General features: G+C 57.2%; 1 protein-coding gene across 17 annotated transcripts in view; it reads left to right on the top strand.

Annotated features, from left to right (window-relative positions):
* Positions 1-18,136, top strand: part of MICAL3 (microtubule associated monooxygenase, calponin and LIM domain containing 3) — a 141,732-nt gene that overhangs the window by 96,984 nt on the left and 26,612 nt on the right. For 16 of the 17 annotated variants that reach the window (XM_088837470.1, XM_055396245.2, XM_055396247.2 and 13 more), the window contains 4 exons: positions 1,374-1,462; positions 2,164-2,251; positions 14,217-14,412; positions 16,344-16,576. In XM_088837470.1, coding sequence (XP_088693596.1) covers positions 1,374-1,462; positions 2,164-2,251; positions 14,217-14,412; positions 16,344-16,576 — 606 coding nt within the window. The remainder of the gene's footprint in view (positions 1-1,373; positions 1,463-2,163; positions 2,252-14,216; positions 14,413-16,343; positions 16,577-18,136) is intronic. The other variant, XM_088837468.1, reaches the window with a different exon arrangement.

Below are 18,136 nucleotides of genomic sequence, written 5' to 3'. Positions count from 1 at the left end.
GGCAAATTATCTAGATTGGCAAATCGTTTTTAGTAGCTTCTTAGGATCCTTTGTATTTCTGTGGTATCAGTTGTAATGTTTCCTTTTATTTCTGATTTTATTTATTGAGTCTTCTCTGTTTTTCTCAATTAGTCTGATGTCAGTTTTATCTTTAGAACAACCAGTTTCATTGATCTTTTCTATCATATTTCTTGTTAGGTCCTCTTATTTTTAACTTCAAGAATAGGAAAGTTCATTTGTTGAAGGAACCGCTCTCTCCAAATGAGAAAGATGGGTGGGATTACTCCGGTTTAAGAGTTTCTCTAACAGGGTTTGTCCTTTAATTTTCAAAACCTTGACTATAAGTGGGAGTAAAGAAAGGTTTGAGAAAAAAACACCCCTCTGTGACTGAATTCCATGACGAGCGTCATGGGAAAAGCCAGGGTTGGCATTAATCAAGCTTGTGATCCCACCCGCAGCAGGACACATGCGTTATGCGGCAGGACACACACGTTATGCAGTAGGACATATGTGTTATGCACTAGGACATACATGCAACAGGACACACATGTTATACAGCAGAACACATGCGTTATGCAGCAGGACACACACGTTATGCAGGAGGACACACATTATGCAGCAGGACACATGCATTATGTAGTGGGACACATTATGCAGTGGGACACGCATGTTATGCAGCGGGACACGTGGGTTATGCAGTGGGATACACACATTATGCAGCAGGACACGTACATCATGCAACAGGACACAATGTTACACCAGGATCCAGACAGCCCAAGCAGGCACAGCTGAGCAGTGGGAAATACTACCAGACCCTGAGGATGCCCTGTGCACGCTGATGCTTTTTATTAGGCTTAATTCTGTTTTGTTCTAGTCACAGTCAGTTGTAGGATTTTTTGGTTTCTTTTGCATTATCTTTAATGCTGATCTGACCCACTAAGGATCTGAGCTGCAGTTTGACCAGCGCCAAGTCGCACATGGTTGCCAGAGGGCTGCAGCAGAGCTAATGTTCAGTGCTGCCCCACCCGTGGCGGCCTTCATGCCTCCAGCACTTGTGCTCATTCTTGGTTCCCCCAGAAATGCTCCTCCAGCTCTTCATGTGACCACATCTTTGTTCTGCACACACAGCCACTTTGTTTGCTGGCCCTGCTGTACAGGCTGCAGTCTCTGCTCTGGGCCCTGATTGGGTGATGGCTCCCTGGCCTCCACACATCCGGGCACAGGGAAGAGGAGGGTCTGGCCTCCCCGGACAAGAACCCTGGCCTGGGCAAGGTCGGGCTGGGGCGATGGGGACGCGTGTGCCATGACCAACGGTCAAGTCCGGTTCTCAGAGACTTGCTCACTACCTCTCCCCCTGCTCCTTGCTGCTGCAGGTAAATTCTACTGCAAGCCACACTACTGTTACCGGCTGTCCGGCCCCGCACAGAGAAAGAGGCCAGCAGGGGCGCCTCTGTCTGGAAAGGTAACGGGGGGGGGGTGGGGAGCTGCAGGGGGAGGGCACCAGGTGACCGCCCAGTGTGGCGGCAGCTCAGGCATGGCCAGCAGACCCTGAGGGACCACCGGGCAGCCCTTCCTGTGAGTGGGCGAGTCTGGGAAGTGGTCTTGATCTGATCTGGGGAGGGGCAGCATGTCAGGCCTCATCGAACGCTGGGTTTCATTATGGAAGTGTTCTTGCCAGCACCTGAGCTACATTGGGAAGAGTGTGTCCACTCCTCCCTTCTGTTCATTCTGTATGAAAGTAGCCCTTTGCCTTGAAAGTTGCACCTTTCCTGAGAGGAGGACGCTGGAAAAGGACTTGGCGCGAAATAAATGTTCTGCAGCCAACTCCTTTGTTTATTCTGGGGACCACTCATCTAAGAACTTTATTTTAAAAGACTGAGCATAGTCAGCTCCTTGCTTGTCTTTTCAAGTGAGCTTGGTATCCTCTCTGATGGGCTGTCCCTGTGTGTGTCGGCAGCTGCCCATTGCTTCCCGGAGGGCCTCTGGGGTGGCAGAGAGCCGGTGGGAAGGGGTGCCAGGCACCTCTGGACCGTGACTCCTGTGACCCCTGTGATGTGTCCTGGCACGCCCCTGGGTTGCCCGGTGACAATGGCCAGCCGACCACAGCAAGGTGTCACCATCTCTTGAGACGTGGTGCCTCACTCAGTCATCTTCCTCTCCTAGGAGGCCCGGGGACCCCTGCAGGACAGCCCCGCCGCAGATGCCAGCAGACGGCCCAGCACCAGTGCCAGCCCTGCCGAGAGAAGCCCAGGTAGCCTCACTTCCTTGTTTGGCTGGGTGGCGCGTCACTCGCTCGGCCTCTGCAACAAGGCCAAGGGGATGAGCCAGCACCTCCAGTGCAGCATTTCGTCGATTGGGCATCAGGCGGCCCAGAACCCTCCGGACTCCTTTTTCATGTGCCAGCTGCTTGCGTTTGGAGTCCCCTTCCTCTATGGGCTGTCGGAGGTGCTGGTGCAGATCCGAGGGGAGTTTCACTGGCCCACTGTGAGCCAGTAGGGCACCGTCTGGTCAGCGGCATCGCCCACACTTCATGCCGTCTGTTCCAAGTCTCAGAGTTTTATTGCTGGGCCCTGGGACCTGGCCACATCTATCAGATACCTGGGGGCCAAGCCCAGGCCTGTCCAGAGAAGAGGAGTTTAGAGCTGGTTACTTTTAGCACTGACCCACGCGACGAGCCAGGGCGGCAGGGCCTTCCTGTAGTCCCTCGTGGTGGGCTTCTCAGGCCGAGCATGGAACTGTGAGAAGGCCCCAGGGTTTGCACACTCACCCACCTGCACTGGATCTCCTCTGTCCCCTTCGCTGCCTTGGTGTCTGGGGCAGCTGCTGCTGCTCTCCCTACACCTGTGACCGCTGATGGACAGGCCCTAGCTGGTTCCACTTTAACCTCTTCCTGTATCAGAAGGCGAGTGCCACCACCCCCACTTCTAAAAACACATTTATTCTGATCTCAGAAGGAAGGAAGAGAAGGGCTCACGGAACCAGCTTTGTTATGAAGAATAGTGCTTTTTTCCTTAAAGCTGCTTCTCCCTACTCTCTGCCAAAGCAGCCTGCGTGGTGTGTCCACAGTTCCACAGATGTGGGTGGTCCTGGGGACCTGTGCAGCCCTGCCTGGTCACAGGCCAGCTCACTGCAGCCCGTGGGAGAGGAAGTCATCAGGGCCCTGCTCTCACCTGTCACAGGTGTCCTCCCGTCCACAGAAATCACCATGTGGGAAGGACAGGTTATCAGCTAGATGGAGAGGAGTTGGTCGTAGGATTCCCAAAGGGAGGAGGAACAGGGCGGTCCTCTTGGTCCTCAGATGGGAGGCTGGTAGTGCTGCTCCTCTGACCGCGCTTCGGAACTGACGGAGCCCCGGGGGCGGGATGTAGGAGAGCTCAGGTCTGCTGCTGCGTGTGCCTCGCTGTAATCTGGGCGAATCTGCAAGTGCCCTGCAGGTTGGACCAACATTTTACAACCATGTTTAAACCACGAAGGACTTGCTACCCCTTAAAGCCCTTATAATCCATCTTTCTCATGAGGTGCTGAGGGACCCGGAGTTGGGGAGGGGCTGACAGAGACGCAGGCGTGTGCCGTTGAGCAGGTGAGCACCACCTGGGGCTCAGCACACAGCCAGGGCTCTCAGCCTCTTGAGAACATCTGCAGAGGAGCAAAGCCAGCGGAGGCCAGGCGTCCTGGTCATGCACTTGATCTGGTTTGGTTTGCTGTCCGACTGTCTGCTTTGGAAGCTTGGTGGGCTTCAGGATTTTAGGAGCTGTGGAGAGAGAAGGGTTCCGTAGAGAAGAGGAACCTTCTCTGAAACAGGGATAGAAGATGAGAGCTGGGCTTGTGATTGAATTGAAGACCTGTGGGCCTTCTTGATTTTGAGGGAGACGCACATCTCACAGCATGTGGGGTTCAGGATGTGAGCCCCGGTTGGAGGTACCCTGTGGGCAGCAGTGAGCCAGTGCCCAGAACACTGGGGTCCAGTGGGTACCTGTCTTTGGAGACCTGGGCTTTCAGAAAGACGGCTCTGAGTGTGGACACGCGCCAGGGCAGCAGCACTTCCCCTTCACAGCAGAGGAACAGGACATGGGTACCCGTTACACTTGGCATGATGTTGATTTTTTTCTGCTCCTTTAATAAGAGAAAAAAATCCCAAACTAAAGTTTTGGTTAACTGGAACCTTGATTTGAAAAGATTCAGAAAAATTCAGGTGTTGGAGGGCTTCAGAATGTGTGTTGTGGACGGCAATTGTCAGGCCAGGTCCTGGCACGTGCCCTGGGCTGCACTCTGAGCAGGAGTGAGTGGTGCGTGGAGCGTGGTTCACACCCGGGTCCCCGTTCCCGGGAGGTGGGGCTGGGGTAGCCGTGACTGGTCGGCTGTTGTGCATCTGCCCCTTTAGTCTGTGACGTTTCCCTCCATTCCCTTGTGTTAGCCTCTTCCACCACAATTACTGCTGTTGCCAAAAATCCAAACACAACCCATGAGTTAGAACCTAGTCCAGCGTCCTCTGTCTCTGGCAGCCTGGCCTGCGGCTGCTGCCTGGTTTAACATCTTTGTTTGTGATGTGCTTTTGGTATAGAAACCCTCTTTTCTGTTTTCAGTCTGTAACTAGTTTGTCTCCAAGCTTCTTACACTGGCTGCTGCAGGTTCGTGGACCCGGCACAGGTTTCCTTACCCTGGCCTCAGAGTACCTGCCTGTAGGAAACATTTGGAAAACAGGTAGAGAAAGAAAGAAAACCCCAGATGGTACGTTTACCCCTTGAGTACAAGACCCTCAGCTGTGGGTTTTGAGACCCTTTCTTCATCCAGAGGACTCCCCTTTACACCTCGTATGGTGGGGAACCAGAACTGAAGGGTACAGGTGGGGGTCATGGGGATCAGAAACGCTGTCCTTCCAGTCCCTGTGTCAGACGTGGGACGGGAAGAAGGCTTCGTTGTCTGTCATCTTACGGAAAGATGATCTTAACACACAAGGCTGTCTGGCTGGGTACAGCCTGCCCCCATCCCTAGACAGACCTGCGTGGCACCCGGGTTCCGTAGTGGGCCTGCTGCGTGAGCACTGGGAAACCAGGTATTTACCGCACCAGTTGGGACGGTCGCATGGCAGCACGACCCTGACCTATCCTGGGTTCCTGCCATCAGGAGGGAGTTATTAGCAGATCTCCCACTGTTTCCCAAGCCTGCTTCCGTTTCTGGAAAACCTGTTAGTGAGGCAGAGAATTCTGCATCCAGCTTCCCTGCCCAGTCCCAAGAGTCATAGCAAATGGTGACGTGTGTGCATTTACATACACACACACGTGCTTGCACTGCTTTAGCTTCGTGTATATAAGCACATGCTTACATATTGTGCCCTGAGTAGTAACCACAGTCCTAGTGGAGCTTCTTCTAAATCTTCTCTTTCCTTGGTTCTGGTTTACCTGGCCACCTAGATTATTTTAGTGTTCTGGTTGGGGTTCGGAGGGAGCAGAGAAGCCAGGCTCCTGGTGGAGGCGGACACTGTGGGGTGAGTGTCTCAGAAAGCAAGCAGAGCATACTTCCAGCATCAGAGACCAGGGGCACAGGGCTGTCTTTCAGGGGCCCCGAGGACCGCTTTGCTTCTAAGGCATGTCTGACTCCCTGGGCCTGTTACTGCAGCTTCCTACTGTCTCTTGGTGTGTAGTGTGTCTGTAGACAGTGGAATCCCATAGTCTGTCCTGAAAGTGGCCTCAGCGTGGCCTTGAAGGCCTGACCAGTGAGTTAAGGGGTTCCACACCCCACTTTTCCTGAGCCATTAAGCATCAGTGAGTCTCCAGGCACGGTACGGAGGCCAGAGCTGTGTCAGGGAGCCCGCCTTTCTACCTCCGGCCTGCCTTCTGTGAAGCTTCGTGCTTGCCTTTAACTTGTGCTGTTGTGAGTTTTGGTGTGTTTCTTTGTGAGCTGTTTTTATTTAATTGTGTAACTTTGTTTTTTCTGTGAAACTTTGTTTTCTGTGAAACTAAGGTGTTGTGCTTCTAATTTTTTTTATTTTTAACAAATGTTACCGTTCTTATTTAAGAGAATAAATTCCAAACAATCTTCAGGTTTCTGAGTATTTCTTTTCCTCCCCTTTCTCCTGATTGGAGGGTGGGAAGGGCCCACTCAGGCAGGTCTCGGGAGTGGGCTTGACAACACTGTGCCTTAGGACTCCCGCTCCGGGGCCAGGTCGGAGGAGAGTGTAGGTGTATTAAAAAGGGGAGACAGGGTATTTATACCTGAAGTAAAAGGTTCCTGTCAATGGAAAGGCCCCTGTTCTGGGGTGGGGGAGCATGGTGGAAGACGTTTGCTTGCTTCCTGGAGGAAGATGCCACCTGTGTCCCCCACCCAGTCAGGCTGCGTGAGGGCCCCGGGGACGGGGGCAGGTGAGGAACAGCAACTACCCCGAGCCAGTGTCTGCTGGGCCCCAGGCAGATGTCCTCCTCCTGAGAGCCGGTGCCAGGCCCAGGAGCACGTGGGCACCCCTCCTCTGCTTGAGGCTCTCAGGCGACAGGGATGGTCCAGGTCTGTCCTCCTGACTCTGTTTCTCTCTGTGACACGGACACTGAACCAGGGGATCGGTTCTCCCTGACTGCTGGAGCCTGGAGGGCTGAGCCGCCAAGACCCTGTCACATTTGCTGTGACCTTGGCGGTGCAGCCTGTGGGGCCGGGCTCAACCAGTGTGGGTGCTGAGTTGGGCCCCAAGAGGGCGCCACAGTGGGGTGAGGGGCACTGAGCACCCAGTCTGCACAGCTGTGCTCTTGGCGATGGGGTCTGGTGTGAAGGGCCTCTCCCCTCTCCCCTTGGGTGTCTGCACAGCTGCAGCACCTTGCTGGGTCCCGAATTCTTCTTGCCCTTTCTCAGAAATCAGTCAGTCGGGTCTGTCCTGGCCTCTGCAAAAGACTGGGAGAGAAAGAGTGGGTGAAGACCCTGGAGAATTCCCTTTGGGTCTCAGTTTCTTCCCGAAACTTCTTGAAACCCAGCCTCCTCTTTTCTCGACAGTTCCCTGGCTGTTCCCCTGACTGGTCCATTCTCTGGGAGGGCTCCTGTGTGCAGGCGGGGACACGGGACAGACCCTGGGTTTCATCCTGCCCTTGAGGGACACACTGGAGACAAGCCCCCACATGACCTTTCTGGGGTGTAGCGGCTTGCACAGGGCTTTGGGGAAACTCATGCCTAGAGCCCAGGTCCAAGGACCTGCAGGAATGAAGGCATGGCGCTGGGTCGTGCCTCCTGCTCCACAGGTCCTCTGGGGCAAGGCTTTACTCCAACCCCGAAGGCGTGGCACTTGGTCTTGCCTCCTGCTCCACAGGTCCTCTGGGGTAAGGGTCAGGGCAAGGCTTTGCTCCAAGAAAGACAGTGACTGAGAGGGCAAGTTGCCCCCTCTCCCACCGACCCAATTCCTAACTCAAGCCAAGCAAACTTGAGCTCGCCCTTGATAGTGTCCACAGGTGAGGTCAGAGTGCCCCCATCACTCACAGACAGCTCTTGTTGGTGCAAGGGGCAGTTTGGGGATGCCATCCGGGGCTCCTGGGGCTGTGTGGGTGATGACCAGGAAAGTTCTCACAGTCCAGTCAGGATCTCGGTTACCTTTCATGTGTCCTTCACCTCGCTTTCTAAAGTCCGTGCCAGCTCCCTGTGGTCTGTGCGTTGGCCGCATGAGTGTGTGCATTGAGTTGCTCCTCTGTGCTTGTGCAAGGTGTCAGGGTTACCTCCACCATGCCACTGTTGTTTCACACTGTGCTTGCCTGGAACTGTGGCGCTTTGGTAGTTGTTTTGTGTTAAGGGGCCCCGGTCTCCTGAAGAGCTCGGGCCCTCCACTCAGGGACCTGCTTCTCTTGAGTTCCTGCACCTGGGGTCCCGGTGTGCCTGGGCCTCCATCACAGCCGACTCCCTGTAGACCCAGTCTGCCAGGCGAGGCCCGGGGCCTCAGACACATGACAGCATCGGGGCTGTTTCCAGGCAGGGGCCCCAATAAGCGTGTGCCATTCAGCTCTTGTGTTCTTCCATGGTGGTGAACCCGCACATCCTTGGAGGTGAGTTCCCGAGAGGGCGACCCTCCTGGGACTGGGTGGCTTCTCAGAGGTCAGACCTGAAAGTGTGACTAGGGACCTGAGGGCAAAGAGCCTGAGACCCCAAAGGGGAACAGTACGGCTGAGGTGGTCCCAGTACGGCTACAGCAGCCTGTTTACTCTTGTGCCCTGTTTTCTAGAACCGAGTCAGGATCTAGAAGGATCTCCAGGTAGGAGAGACCCGTTGTGAAATTTCCCTCCCAGTATTTGCCACCAACAGACTTCTCTGGGTCAGTAGATTCTTCCTTTAAAAGAGAAGGTTTTACCCTTGGTTCGGTCTCCCATGGGTCACTCTGCACCTGCACTCTGCACCCTGCCTGTCTTCATTGAGGCAGAGCTTTCTTGGGGCCTCAGTACTGCTGGAGGCCCAGCCCCATGGGGAACGGGTGTGGGTGTGGGCAGCTGGCCCCAGCAGAGGCTGGAGCCCTGGAGCCGCAGGGCTCAGCGGCTGCTGTGAGCGGATGGCTGTGCTCCCGGCGGCTACAGACACCATGCCAAGGGCTGTGATGTTTACAGCCATGATGGCCCACTTCTGCCCTGGAGTCCCCGTCAAATAAAAACAGAGTGAAGCTTGGTGTGTCAGGCTTCCCCAGTGACTATACCGGTCAACTTGCTGTTCGAGCTGGTGTCACAGAAACTCAGAGCACAATTCAGGAGGACTTGTAATGTTGATGCAGCGGGCATGCAGCACTTCCGTGTGCCAGGCGCTGTCCAGACGCAGCACTCCCCTGTTGCTACGAGGAAGGCAGCATTTTGCAGACTGGATCGAGGCCACTTAACTGACCTGGGCGGAGCCGGTGGAGTCTGCACCCAGGACACGGCGCCACCCCGGCACTGCCTGGCCTCTAGCCTCGGCTCGTCTGCTGGGGAGAGGGAAGAGCTCCGTGTCAGCTCCGCAGAGATGACTCGTTAACAGACATTCCTGAGTGCCCTCTGTCATCCATGAGCATGTGTTTGGTTATTCCCAGGAAATACATGTTTAGCTTTTTAGCAGTGACCCTCACCCCCTGGCTGGGGATGTACCTTTGCAAAGAGGATGGATTCGAGAGCCAAGGCATTCATCCCTGGTACGTGAGGGGGGTGGTCAGAAGAGGCCAAGCAGGAGAGCAGAGACGTTGAGCCAGCTCCTCCTTGTTTCTCCACATCAGCTCTCTTTGATGAATTGGAATGAAACCAAGCCTGAAGTTGTGTCAGTGAGAACAGACCTGAAAAACCTCTCCCCATGACCCTCCGTGGGGACTCTCCTGCCTGTCAGTCCTGAGGAGACGGGCTTGTGTTCAGGGGAATGATCAGTGCTGCTTCCTGAGCCCCGGTTCCTTCTCTGCTCTCGTGTTTTATCACACTTTCTAAGTGGCTGCAAGGGTGGTGGAGCTGATGTACTGCTCTACAGTTCTCAGCAGTGGCCCAGCCTGGCCCTGGGTGGGGTTGGCCGAAGGAGAGGGAGAGACGGGGTCTGTCTGATTCTGTACTGACAGTTGGAGCAGAATCATCAGGACGGGAAACACTGACTTTCTCACCTGTCTTGAGTTTGGGCCCCTCCGGACTCCACTCACATCAAATGACCCTGAAACCCGGTTGAGCAGGGAGCATGCATCATTGCCGTCTGGGCTCCGCTGTGTTGGGTGAGCTCAGGTTGGCACACGAGCGCTCGGAGGCCTGAGCACATCAGGCCCAGCTGCAGGCAGGCGTGCTGCAACGGGCCCTGCGAGCCCGCAGAGGATGTTTTGGGAAATGGAAAAATGAAGAGAGCTGGGGACACGGAAAACTAAGCAGTGTTTTTCCACATCGCGTCTCCAAGTCTGGTTTTCTCCCTGGGCTAGTGAGCGGACCTCCTGATGTACCTGTGGGCTTCTGTTCCCCAGGCCCCACACTGGAGGGCCGGGCAGGTCTGTGGGCAGCCCTTGCGTGGGTGGTTCCTGTGAGCCGGGCCATGCCGGAGGACTGGGAAGGGTGGGGTGCTGTGCCCAGCGTGTGGGCTTGTGCGCCTGACGTGGCCCTTCCCAGGGGTGGGGGGACTCCATGCAATGCCCTCTTGGGTCAGGATGCCTCACCTGAGCAGCAGAGGTAGGCAGCAGAGGGGAATGTCTGAGCTCACCGCTCCGTCCTAACGACTGTCCGTCGGGCTGCAGTCCAGCGTCTGGCGGGTGGCTGGCCCCTTGAGCACGAGGTTGGAGACAGTCCCTTGTGACTTCCAGGCAGTGGTCTGGGCTCAGTGCTGTTGACGTTTGGGTAGATACTTCCGTGTTGTGTGATGTTGGCTGTTTGTAGACTCTGTGGATGTCAGGACCCCTTCCCAGGTTGTGGTGTTGCCAGGCGACCCCGAAAGAGAAGATCATCTGATTGACAACCACCGTTCTAGACCAGAGTCAGAAGCGAGCACCGGGTGCAGGCGTGAAACCAGCTTCCACATGGTCGTTCCCTGTGCAAGACCAGGCGGAGGGCGTGTGAGAACCAAGGCAGTGACGTAGGGTCTCCCCCCAGGCAGGCTGTTAGCCCACAACCCCGTGTGCGAGCAGGCGTCCTTGCAGGTGCTGCGGATGCTGTCAGATGGCAGTGGACTGCCCTGCGCCCCGGAACATGGTCATCAAAGAACAGAGCCAGGCTATGGGACACGTGCAGAGAAGACGCTGACTTGGGCTCCAGCCCTGCAGCCTGTCACCCTACTGTCTCTAGTCGATGGTCTCTCTGAGGTTCAGCTTTTCCATCTAATGAAGTTAGAAAGCGTGGACAATAGTTCCTTGCTCCCCTTCCCTCGTAAGGCTGTTGTCGGGAGCAAATAAGCTAGAACACATGGAAGCTGGTTGATCTGATGGGATTTGGGGACTGTCAGCCATGATTGTTGGCGGGGCTTCCAGAAAATGCTGGGGTCATCAGAGTAAGCCTGAGTTCTGGTGGTTTCTGCTGACTGGGTGATGCATCCTGCAGGGTGAGGACTGCACAGCCCACTGGGCTGTGTTCCCAGATGGCAGAGGTTTGGAGAAACAGAACAGTGAGAAGAGCCTGCATGTCTGGTCCTGAGACGGCCTGGGAGCTGGCCTGCACAGCACGTTAAGTCCCTGCAGGGCTTGGCTAAATTTGGCCTTGCTTTTTTCCTCAGCCTGCGTGGATAGGCTGTGAGGTCACCTGCTGACTCTGTGACCACCAGAGACTCTTCACTATAGCAACGAAAGGAAAGCAGTCACAGATGGAGTGTAGTGAAGCTGAATTGTCAGCACCCACGTGAGAGAGGAACAGCAGGATCACAGCTTCTCAGGAATGGGGCTTGGGCTGCACTCTCGGGGCCTGGGGGTGGTCTGGCTCCACCCACACCCCGTCCCGCAGGGCCTTCTGTGCCACCTCACGGCCCCTGCAGGATGGAGTCAGCACTGGACGGTGCCTTGTGGTACCCAGCTGGCCACTGGAAAGGGCTTTGTGCTCTCCTGCATCAGCCTCACAAGGCCCCTGATCAGTCTCCAGGCCAGTCTCAGGGACGGTAGACAGATGAGAGCCTGTGTTTCAGATGGTGGTTGCGGGCCTGCTGGTGGAACTTGGCTCATTTCCAGAAACAAATCTTAGGCTACCTGGGGGGAGGGAGATGTCTTCAACAGGAGCCTGCTGCAGAGCAGAGCAGAGGGCCTTTCGTGGAAGGTCAGGGTAGGGGTGGGCAGGTTTGTCCCTGTGATGGCTGGATTACGGGCAGTTTCTTAAAAATGTGTCCGGGGCACAGACGACTGGGAGTGCTCCGCATCAGAGGGCACTGCCCTCCCCGAGTCCCCATCCCCATTTGAGGTGTGCTGGGGGTATCTGGTGTGATAAAGATGCACTTGAGCCCTGGGGGCCTGCAGAGGGTGCCTGAGGCAGGGGGCGGAGAGAGGCCTGGGCTGGGCTGGCCTGTGGGGCCATCCTTCTCTTTACCTGCCACGTATGTGATTAACGCACGAGTGGCTTGGTGGATGGATCGCTTCCTTTGGATAGATCGCTTCCCTTGGACAGATCCCAGGGGTTTTCCTGTTTTGTGGGTGGCACCCGTGTGTGTACAGGTATGTGGAGGTGGGTGGCCAAGGGGGAGGCAAGAGTTTCAGCTGGAGCTCGGCTGTCAGGGACTAAAGAACACCAGCAAGCCGCAGTGCGCTTGTCACGGCTGCAGCTTCCCACAGGCTGACGCGGCAGACGGTTGGGCCAGGCCGAGCCTCCCCTGTGAGGTGTTTCAGCACAGGAAAGACGTGTTACCTAGAGAGCTACATGGAGCCCTGGGACGGTCTTTTAGTGGAGACCAGGGTATGTGCCTTAGAGAGAGTGACATGTGCCAGGATCCCCACGTGCCTGAAAAGCACCCATGGGAGATGCTGCAATAATAGCAGCAAAAGGAATTTAACGCTAGAAAACTAACATGAAAGCAAAAGTTCCCTGGGATCCTGCAGATGGGGAGCATAGGCCTGTGGTGTGGACGAGCCCCTCGGCCTTCCGTAAGAACTCCCTGGGCTGCAGGCTGTCTCCTCCCACTGGGTGGGTCTCCTGGGACAGCTCTGATTCATCCCTGTTGCCTTTCCCCTCCTTGGCCCCTCTGTCACTGCTGACTCCTGGTAGTTCATTGTCTGCCGCTTGCATCCACACAACATTCTTTTCTCTGTGCCTCATGTAAGCAGGTCACCCTGGATGGAGAAGTAGACAGTTGGCGTGTGAGGAGCGGTTATCAATCCTGTCCTTCAATCTTTGCTCGAGTTCCGAGCTTCTCCGGAAGACCACCTGTCACCTGAGACTGGCGGTGTGACTTCACCAGTCAAACCCAGCGTCGTTCTGTAGAGCCTGGGGTGTCCCAGAAGCTGGGTGCCCGCCCTGGCAGGACGCGAGCCCCATGGCCTGCCTGCTTCCACCTGGGGTCCCTTTGCTGTGCTCTCCCTTGGCTTTCTGTGCACAGTAACTGCCATTTGCAGTCCAGGGCCCATGGATACGGGAGACCCGTACAACGTGGCAGTGAAAAGGTTGCCGGTCCTCAAGATGTATTACCTGGCTCGTGTGCGGAGTGCTGCCGTGTACATGGTGAACGTAGTAGAGGGCAGTGTATGTGGGCATGGGGACAGCCTCTGCGCGCACGCGTGTGTGTGAATATAATCCCCTTCACACGCACAGTAACCCTGGGCAGGGGACTGTCCTCATTGAGGATCAGGAAATGCACTGTCCGTGTTGGGTGGTTTTCCTAAGGTCTTTCAGCTAGTTGCTGGTGGGGTCCAGTGTCTCAGCCGGTCTGTGTGACTCTGCATCCACATGCAGTGTCTTGTCACAATGGGCACAGGCACGAGTGGTCGGGGGGCCTCTTGTGCCCGAGCGTGGGGTCACAGGTGTGTCGGGACATGTGAGGATGGAGATGGGGGTGGAGGGGGTGTGGCGGTGACATCGGACATCTGCGCCCTTCAGAGTTCACGTGCCCACTGCAGTCCTCAGAGTTCTTCACAAAGGAATGCTAGAATCTAGAAAGCACTGCCGTGGGCCTCCCAGAGTAGCAGCTGACCCAGGCAAGGTCATTAGTGACCTTCAGACCGTGGACACAGGGGTGCTGGGAACAGGCAGTCCAGGGTTTCCACCCATAGCTGCACAAATCTGCTTATTAATTCCAAAGGGGAAAGGTCCCTCTACAACAAAGAGCTGACAAGCACCAGCTCAACCAAGCTGTCCCGCTGGCATCACCAGGAATGAGGGGGCCTGACTGTTTGTTCTGTGTGGGTGCGGTCGCCCACATCAGGGGGTCCCACGGAACAAAGATCCTTTACCATGAATCTCAACATGAGACAGATAAATGCACGATCGCACCGCAGCACAGCTTCCCTGGACGCCCCCCATGGACCAGCCAGATGTGGTGCTCGAACCTCAGCTGGGTCCTGGACCGAGGGGTGGGGGCAGTGGGAGGACTCTCCCCTCGACAGGCTGCTTTCCCTCAGGTCCGCCCTGGCCCCTCACCCCAGCCAGTGTCCACTGCTCCTCAGGCTTTCCTGCAGGCAGATGAGGGGTCTTCTGTCTTCTGCACCCCCCCAACCCATGCCAGCATCTTCTGGGCTCTGCGGGCCCCAGCCTTGTTGACCGCTGCGATGTCCAGCTCCCCAGCTTCACGGGACGGCTGCCTCTCCTTCCAGGGGAACATTCCTTCTGTCATCCCCGTCGCTGACCCTAGAACTTTGCTTCTCGCTTGTCGTGCAGGCCCAAGCGTGAATGGCTTGGAGGAGCCTAGCGTCGCCAAGAGACTGCGGGGCACCCCGGAAAGGATCGAGCTGGAGAACTACCGGCTGTCGGTGCGGCAGGCGGAGGGGCTGGAGGAGGTGCCCGAGGAGACGCAGGCCGAGCACAACCTAAGCAGCGTGCTGGACACGGGGACGGAAGAGGATGCAGCCAGCAGGTCAGCCTGTGGGGACCGCTGCCTGCGGGGGGCGCTGTGGAGCCCTGAGTCAGCCCATCTGGGTCTGCGTGTTGGCTGTGACCCTTGACAGGCAGGTCGTGCAGCCTCCCTGTCTGTCTCCTCGTCTGTTCTATGAGGAGCCTGACTAGACTTGAAGGGCTGCTCCGAGGGCCCATGGACCGTGAGTCCTGGGAGGAACTGTCTGTGTCCCCTCTGGCCTTCACAGAGGCAGGGGCGGGCTTGCCTGCTTCTCCTCTGGAAGCACATGGCGAGACCACTCAGAAAGGGACTGAGAGCCTGTAGCTTGTGGCGAGAGGTGAGGGTTGACCTTTCTGCCCAGCTTTCTTTGCCGTGTGCGTCCCTTGCTCTTCTTCATGGTCCTTGAACTGCTGCAGCTTCGAGTAGAACCTCACCATGCTGGCCACCCTCGTGACATGGCCCAGGGATGGGCTGCCCTGAGCCGCACCCCCCACAGAGAACTGCCGCCCACGACTGGGGTCCCAGTGTGCTCCGCTCGAAGGAAGGGCAGCCTGGCCTCCCCTCTCCCACCTGAAGTTGTATAAATTGACCTGAGGTTAGGGGTGAGCACAGGGGGCATTCTTGCCCTGATTTCCTGTTTTGGAAGATGTTAAATGACAAGCACGGGGTTGCTCAGTGTTGTTAGTTAATAAGAAAGTAAACAAATGAAATCACGATGATAAGGCAGAAACCGTAGCTCAGTCAACACTGAGAGCTAATCAGACTGCAGAGGGCATGCGTTCTGTGGTCCACAGTCTTAGGTTTTCCTGCTGGAAACTGCCTCACACTGACCCTCGCCCACTTCAGTTAACGCCACTCTGTCTAGTCCTGGTGTTTGCGTCTTGTCTCTCTCGAGACTGAGGATCTTTTCTGTGGCAGTTTAGTGTCCCCTGCAATGTCTGGGAAGGGCACTGTGAGCAGGAGACACTTGGTAAGTTTTAGTGGCACGAATGAATGAACGCGTGAACGGAACGGGATTCGCCTGCCTGAGCTGAGCAGTGAGGACCTGCTCTTTTCTTCCTGATCTACTAACTGAACTTCAGTACGTGCTCAGAAGCATTTGCTGAATGACTGACTGTAACTGGTAAAACAAGCTAGTGGATGGCTGGAGGACCCACGAGTAGCACAGGCGTGGTGAAGTCAAGTACATCTCCCACTCCATCAGCTCATCCCGACAACCAGGTGTTCATACCCCCTTCCCGGTGTGGACAGGGCTGTCGTGGCAGAGTCATTTGCCCTGTGAGGGGTTAGGGGAACACAGCCCAGGAGACCACCCTTGCTTCTGACCCAGCGGAAGTGACAGAGTCTCCTGCATCACCCTTGGGTGGGGTGTAATTTTCTAGAAAGACGATGAAACAAAGCCCTCTGGAGGGGCTGTGCTCACAGCTGTGCTCAAGCAGAGCCACTCCGGGTGCTGACATGAGGTGATACCCTCGGAGCCTCTGGGTTCATGTTCCCTCTTGGGGTTAGTTATGGTTGAGCCCAGGCTCCAGGTCAGCTGATGCTGTGTGACTCAAAGCCTTTGCCCCAGACTGCATTCTTAGACTCTCCACCCTGACTGGAAGCTGCAGGAAGTCAGACTTCCCCCGTCAGGCGGGGCACCAAGGGCTTAGGGTCTCCCTCCCAGACACAGGCATCTGGGCTGGGCCCTTGGAGCGAGGCGCGCTGCTTATCCCCGGGAGCGGGCGCCCGGGCCCTCGAGCAGTGACTGCCTCTCACAGGGCAGGGAGGCTTGCACAGGCAGCCCATGCGCCCTCCTTGCCCTCTGCTCCCCGCTCCATCCCCCGTGCGCTGACCCCTGAGGCGTCCTCTGTCCCATCCTGCCCCTCAGGGGCGGCTGCCTTGCTGGCTCCTCTGCCTGTGCCCCTGGCCTCCGAATGTCCCCTCACTGGGTTTTCCGGTCGTTCCCACAGCAGTTCAGAGTCGGAGATGGAGGAGGAGGAGCCCCCGCTGCCCACCTCGGACCTGGGCGGCGTTCCCTGGAAGGAGGCCGTGAGGATCCATGCGCTCCTGAGAGGGAAGAGTGAAGAGGAGCTAGAGGCCTCCAGGAGCTTCGGGGCCGGGGAGGAGGATGAGGAAGACGAGGAGGAGGAGGAGGAGGAGGAAGAGGAGGAGGAGGAGGAGGACGAGGACGAGTCTAGTGAAGGTCAGTGGACACCCTCTCCTCCTGACCCTGATGTCAGACCGCGGTGTGTGGGGGTGGGTTTCTGTGGCCAGGGACCCATGACGGGCCATCAGGGAGAGCTGGACGTGGAGGCGGGCAAGGGCCTCCTGCAGCTCAGGTCACTCGTCTTCCTGTCCTGTTCCATCTGAGGGAGCTTAGCTTTCTGGGGTTCCCTGGTTCCGGGTGTCGGGGGCTGCAGAGCATTGAGGAGAGGACCCCCAAGCAGGCTCACCCGTGGAGCATGGGGACGTTCTGGGAGCTGTGTCCTGGCGGGTCGATCGGGCTGGCTCTGAGTTGCCTCATCGGGCACTCGAGGTGTTGATCCCATCCCATTGGCTGTGTTTGAGCCCAAGTGGTGACAAGGAGCTCAGAGGGCCGTTCACCCATCCAGCTTGCCCCGGGTCTGGAGCGGTGAGCAGGGGCCAGGCAGGCAGAGACAAGAGCCCCTGGGACTCATGTCTGTTAGAGTTGTGCTCTCTCTTCAGGCGTGGACAGGGCAGGAAGGTGTGACTCCTTGGCCTGGAGCCTGGCCCCCAGAGCAGGCCCTCGATGGCTGTAGGACCTCTGCCCCTTGTGGATGTCCCTGTGCTCCCGGGCAGCCATCCCAGCCCGGGGACTGCAGCTCAGTGAGGGCCGGGCGCTGGCCAGGCACAGTGCAACTTACCGGGGGTCCTTGGAGCTCTGTGTGTCCCCTAGCCAGCAACCCACGACAGATGAAGCAGGGCTTCCGTGGGCACGTGGGCACCCCTCTGGCCCAAGTCCTCCTGCAGGCCTCCCTCCCTCCCTCCCACCTGGAGGCCAGGGTGTCCCTTGGGGCCTGAACACCCACTCATGTGAGGAGTCGGGGGAGGCAGCGTCTGGGGTTCCTTACGCTTCCGGCCTGCCTGCAGAGGATGGCCCGCGGTCAGTCCGCGGGGACTGCGAGGGCAGAGCCTCCCTGGAATGTCCCTCGGTGGCTTGTAGCCCAGACACAGCTGAGGGTCAGGGTGCGTCCCCTCTTCCCTCCTGAGACCTGATTTCCTGGACGTGGAAGCAGGGCTGGGGTTTAGCTGGAGGAACTGGGGGTGACGCTTCTCTCTGTCCTCCTCCCGTCTGCCCCCACGTGCTCCGGGAGAAGGAGAGTACTGGCCCTGGGACAGATAATGCTTGCAAGGCCAGCTCCTGCAGGGGGATGAGGTACCCCTGCTGCCTCCGCCCTGCCCCCAGGAGCAGGTCCCGCGTGAGGAGGGGGCTTTCCTAGAGCGCAGTGGTAGGAGAGGCAGCCACCCTGGGGCCCACCCGGCTGACCACTCTTGCCCCTTGTACACCTGCTGCTTGTCCTCCATCCAGTTAACACTCTGCTCCTGCTTTGATGTGAGCCGCTTACCTCACATCACAGAGTGCCCAGAACCCCTCCCCGTGCCCAGGCAGTGTCCCCAGGCCCCCCTGCTTGGTGGGAGGGATATGGGCAGCTCCAGGGAGAATCCTCACTGTCTTCCTCTGCTCGCCTGGAAGCTGGAGGAGGAGCCTGCATCTCCTCTTGGACTTGTTGTCCTGGTCCGG

This window comes from Moschus berezovskii, chromosome 6 (genome assembly GCF_049115385.1).
Source record: "Moschus berezovskii isolate FMDL1 chromosome 6, NW_MosBer_1.0, whole genome shotgun sequence".
NCBI classification, from domain to species: Eukaryota; Metazoa; Chordata; class Mammalia; order Artiodactyla; family Moschidae; genus Moschus; species Moschus berezovskii.
The sequence above is the reverse complement of the archived record's forward strand: the minus strand, read 5'-3'. Positions and strand labels throughout refer to the sequence as shown.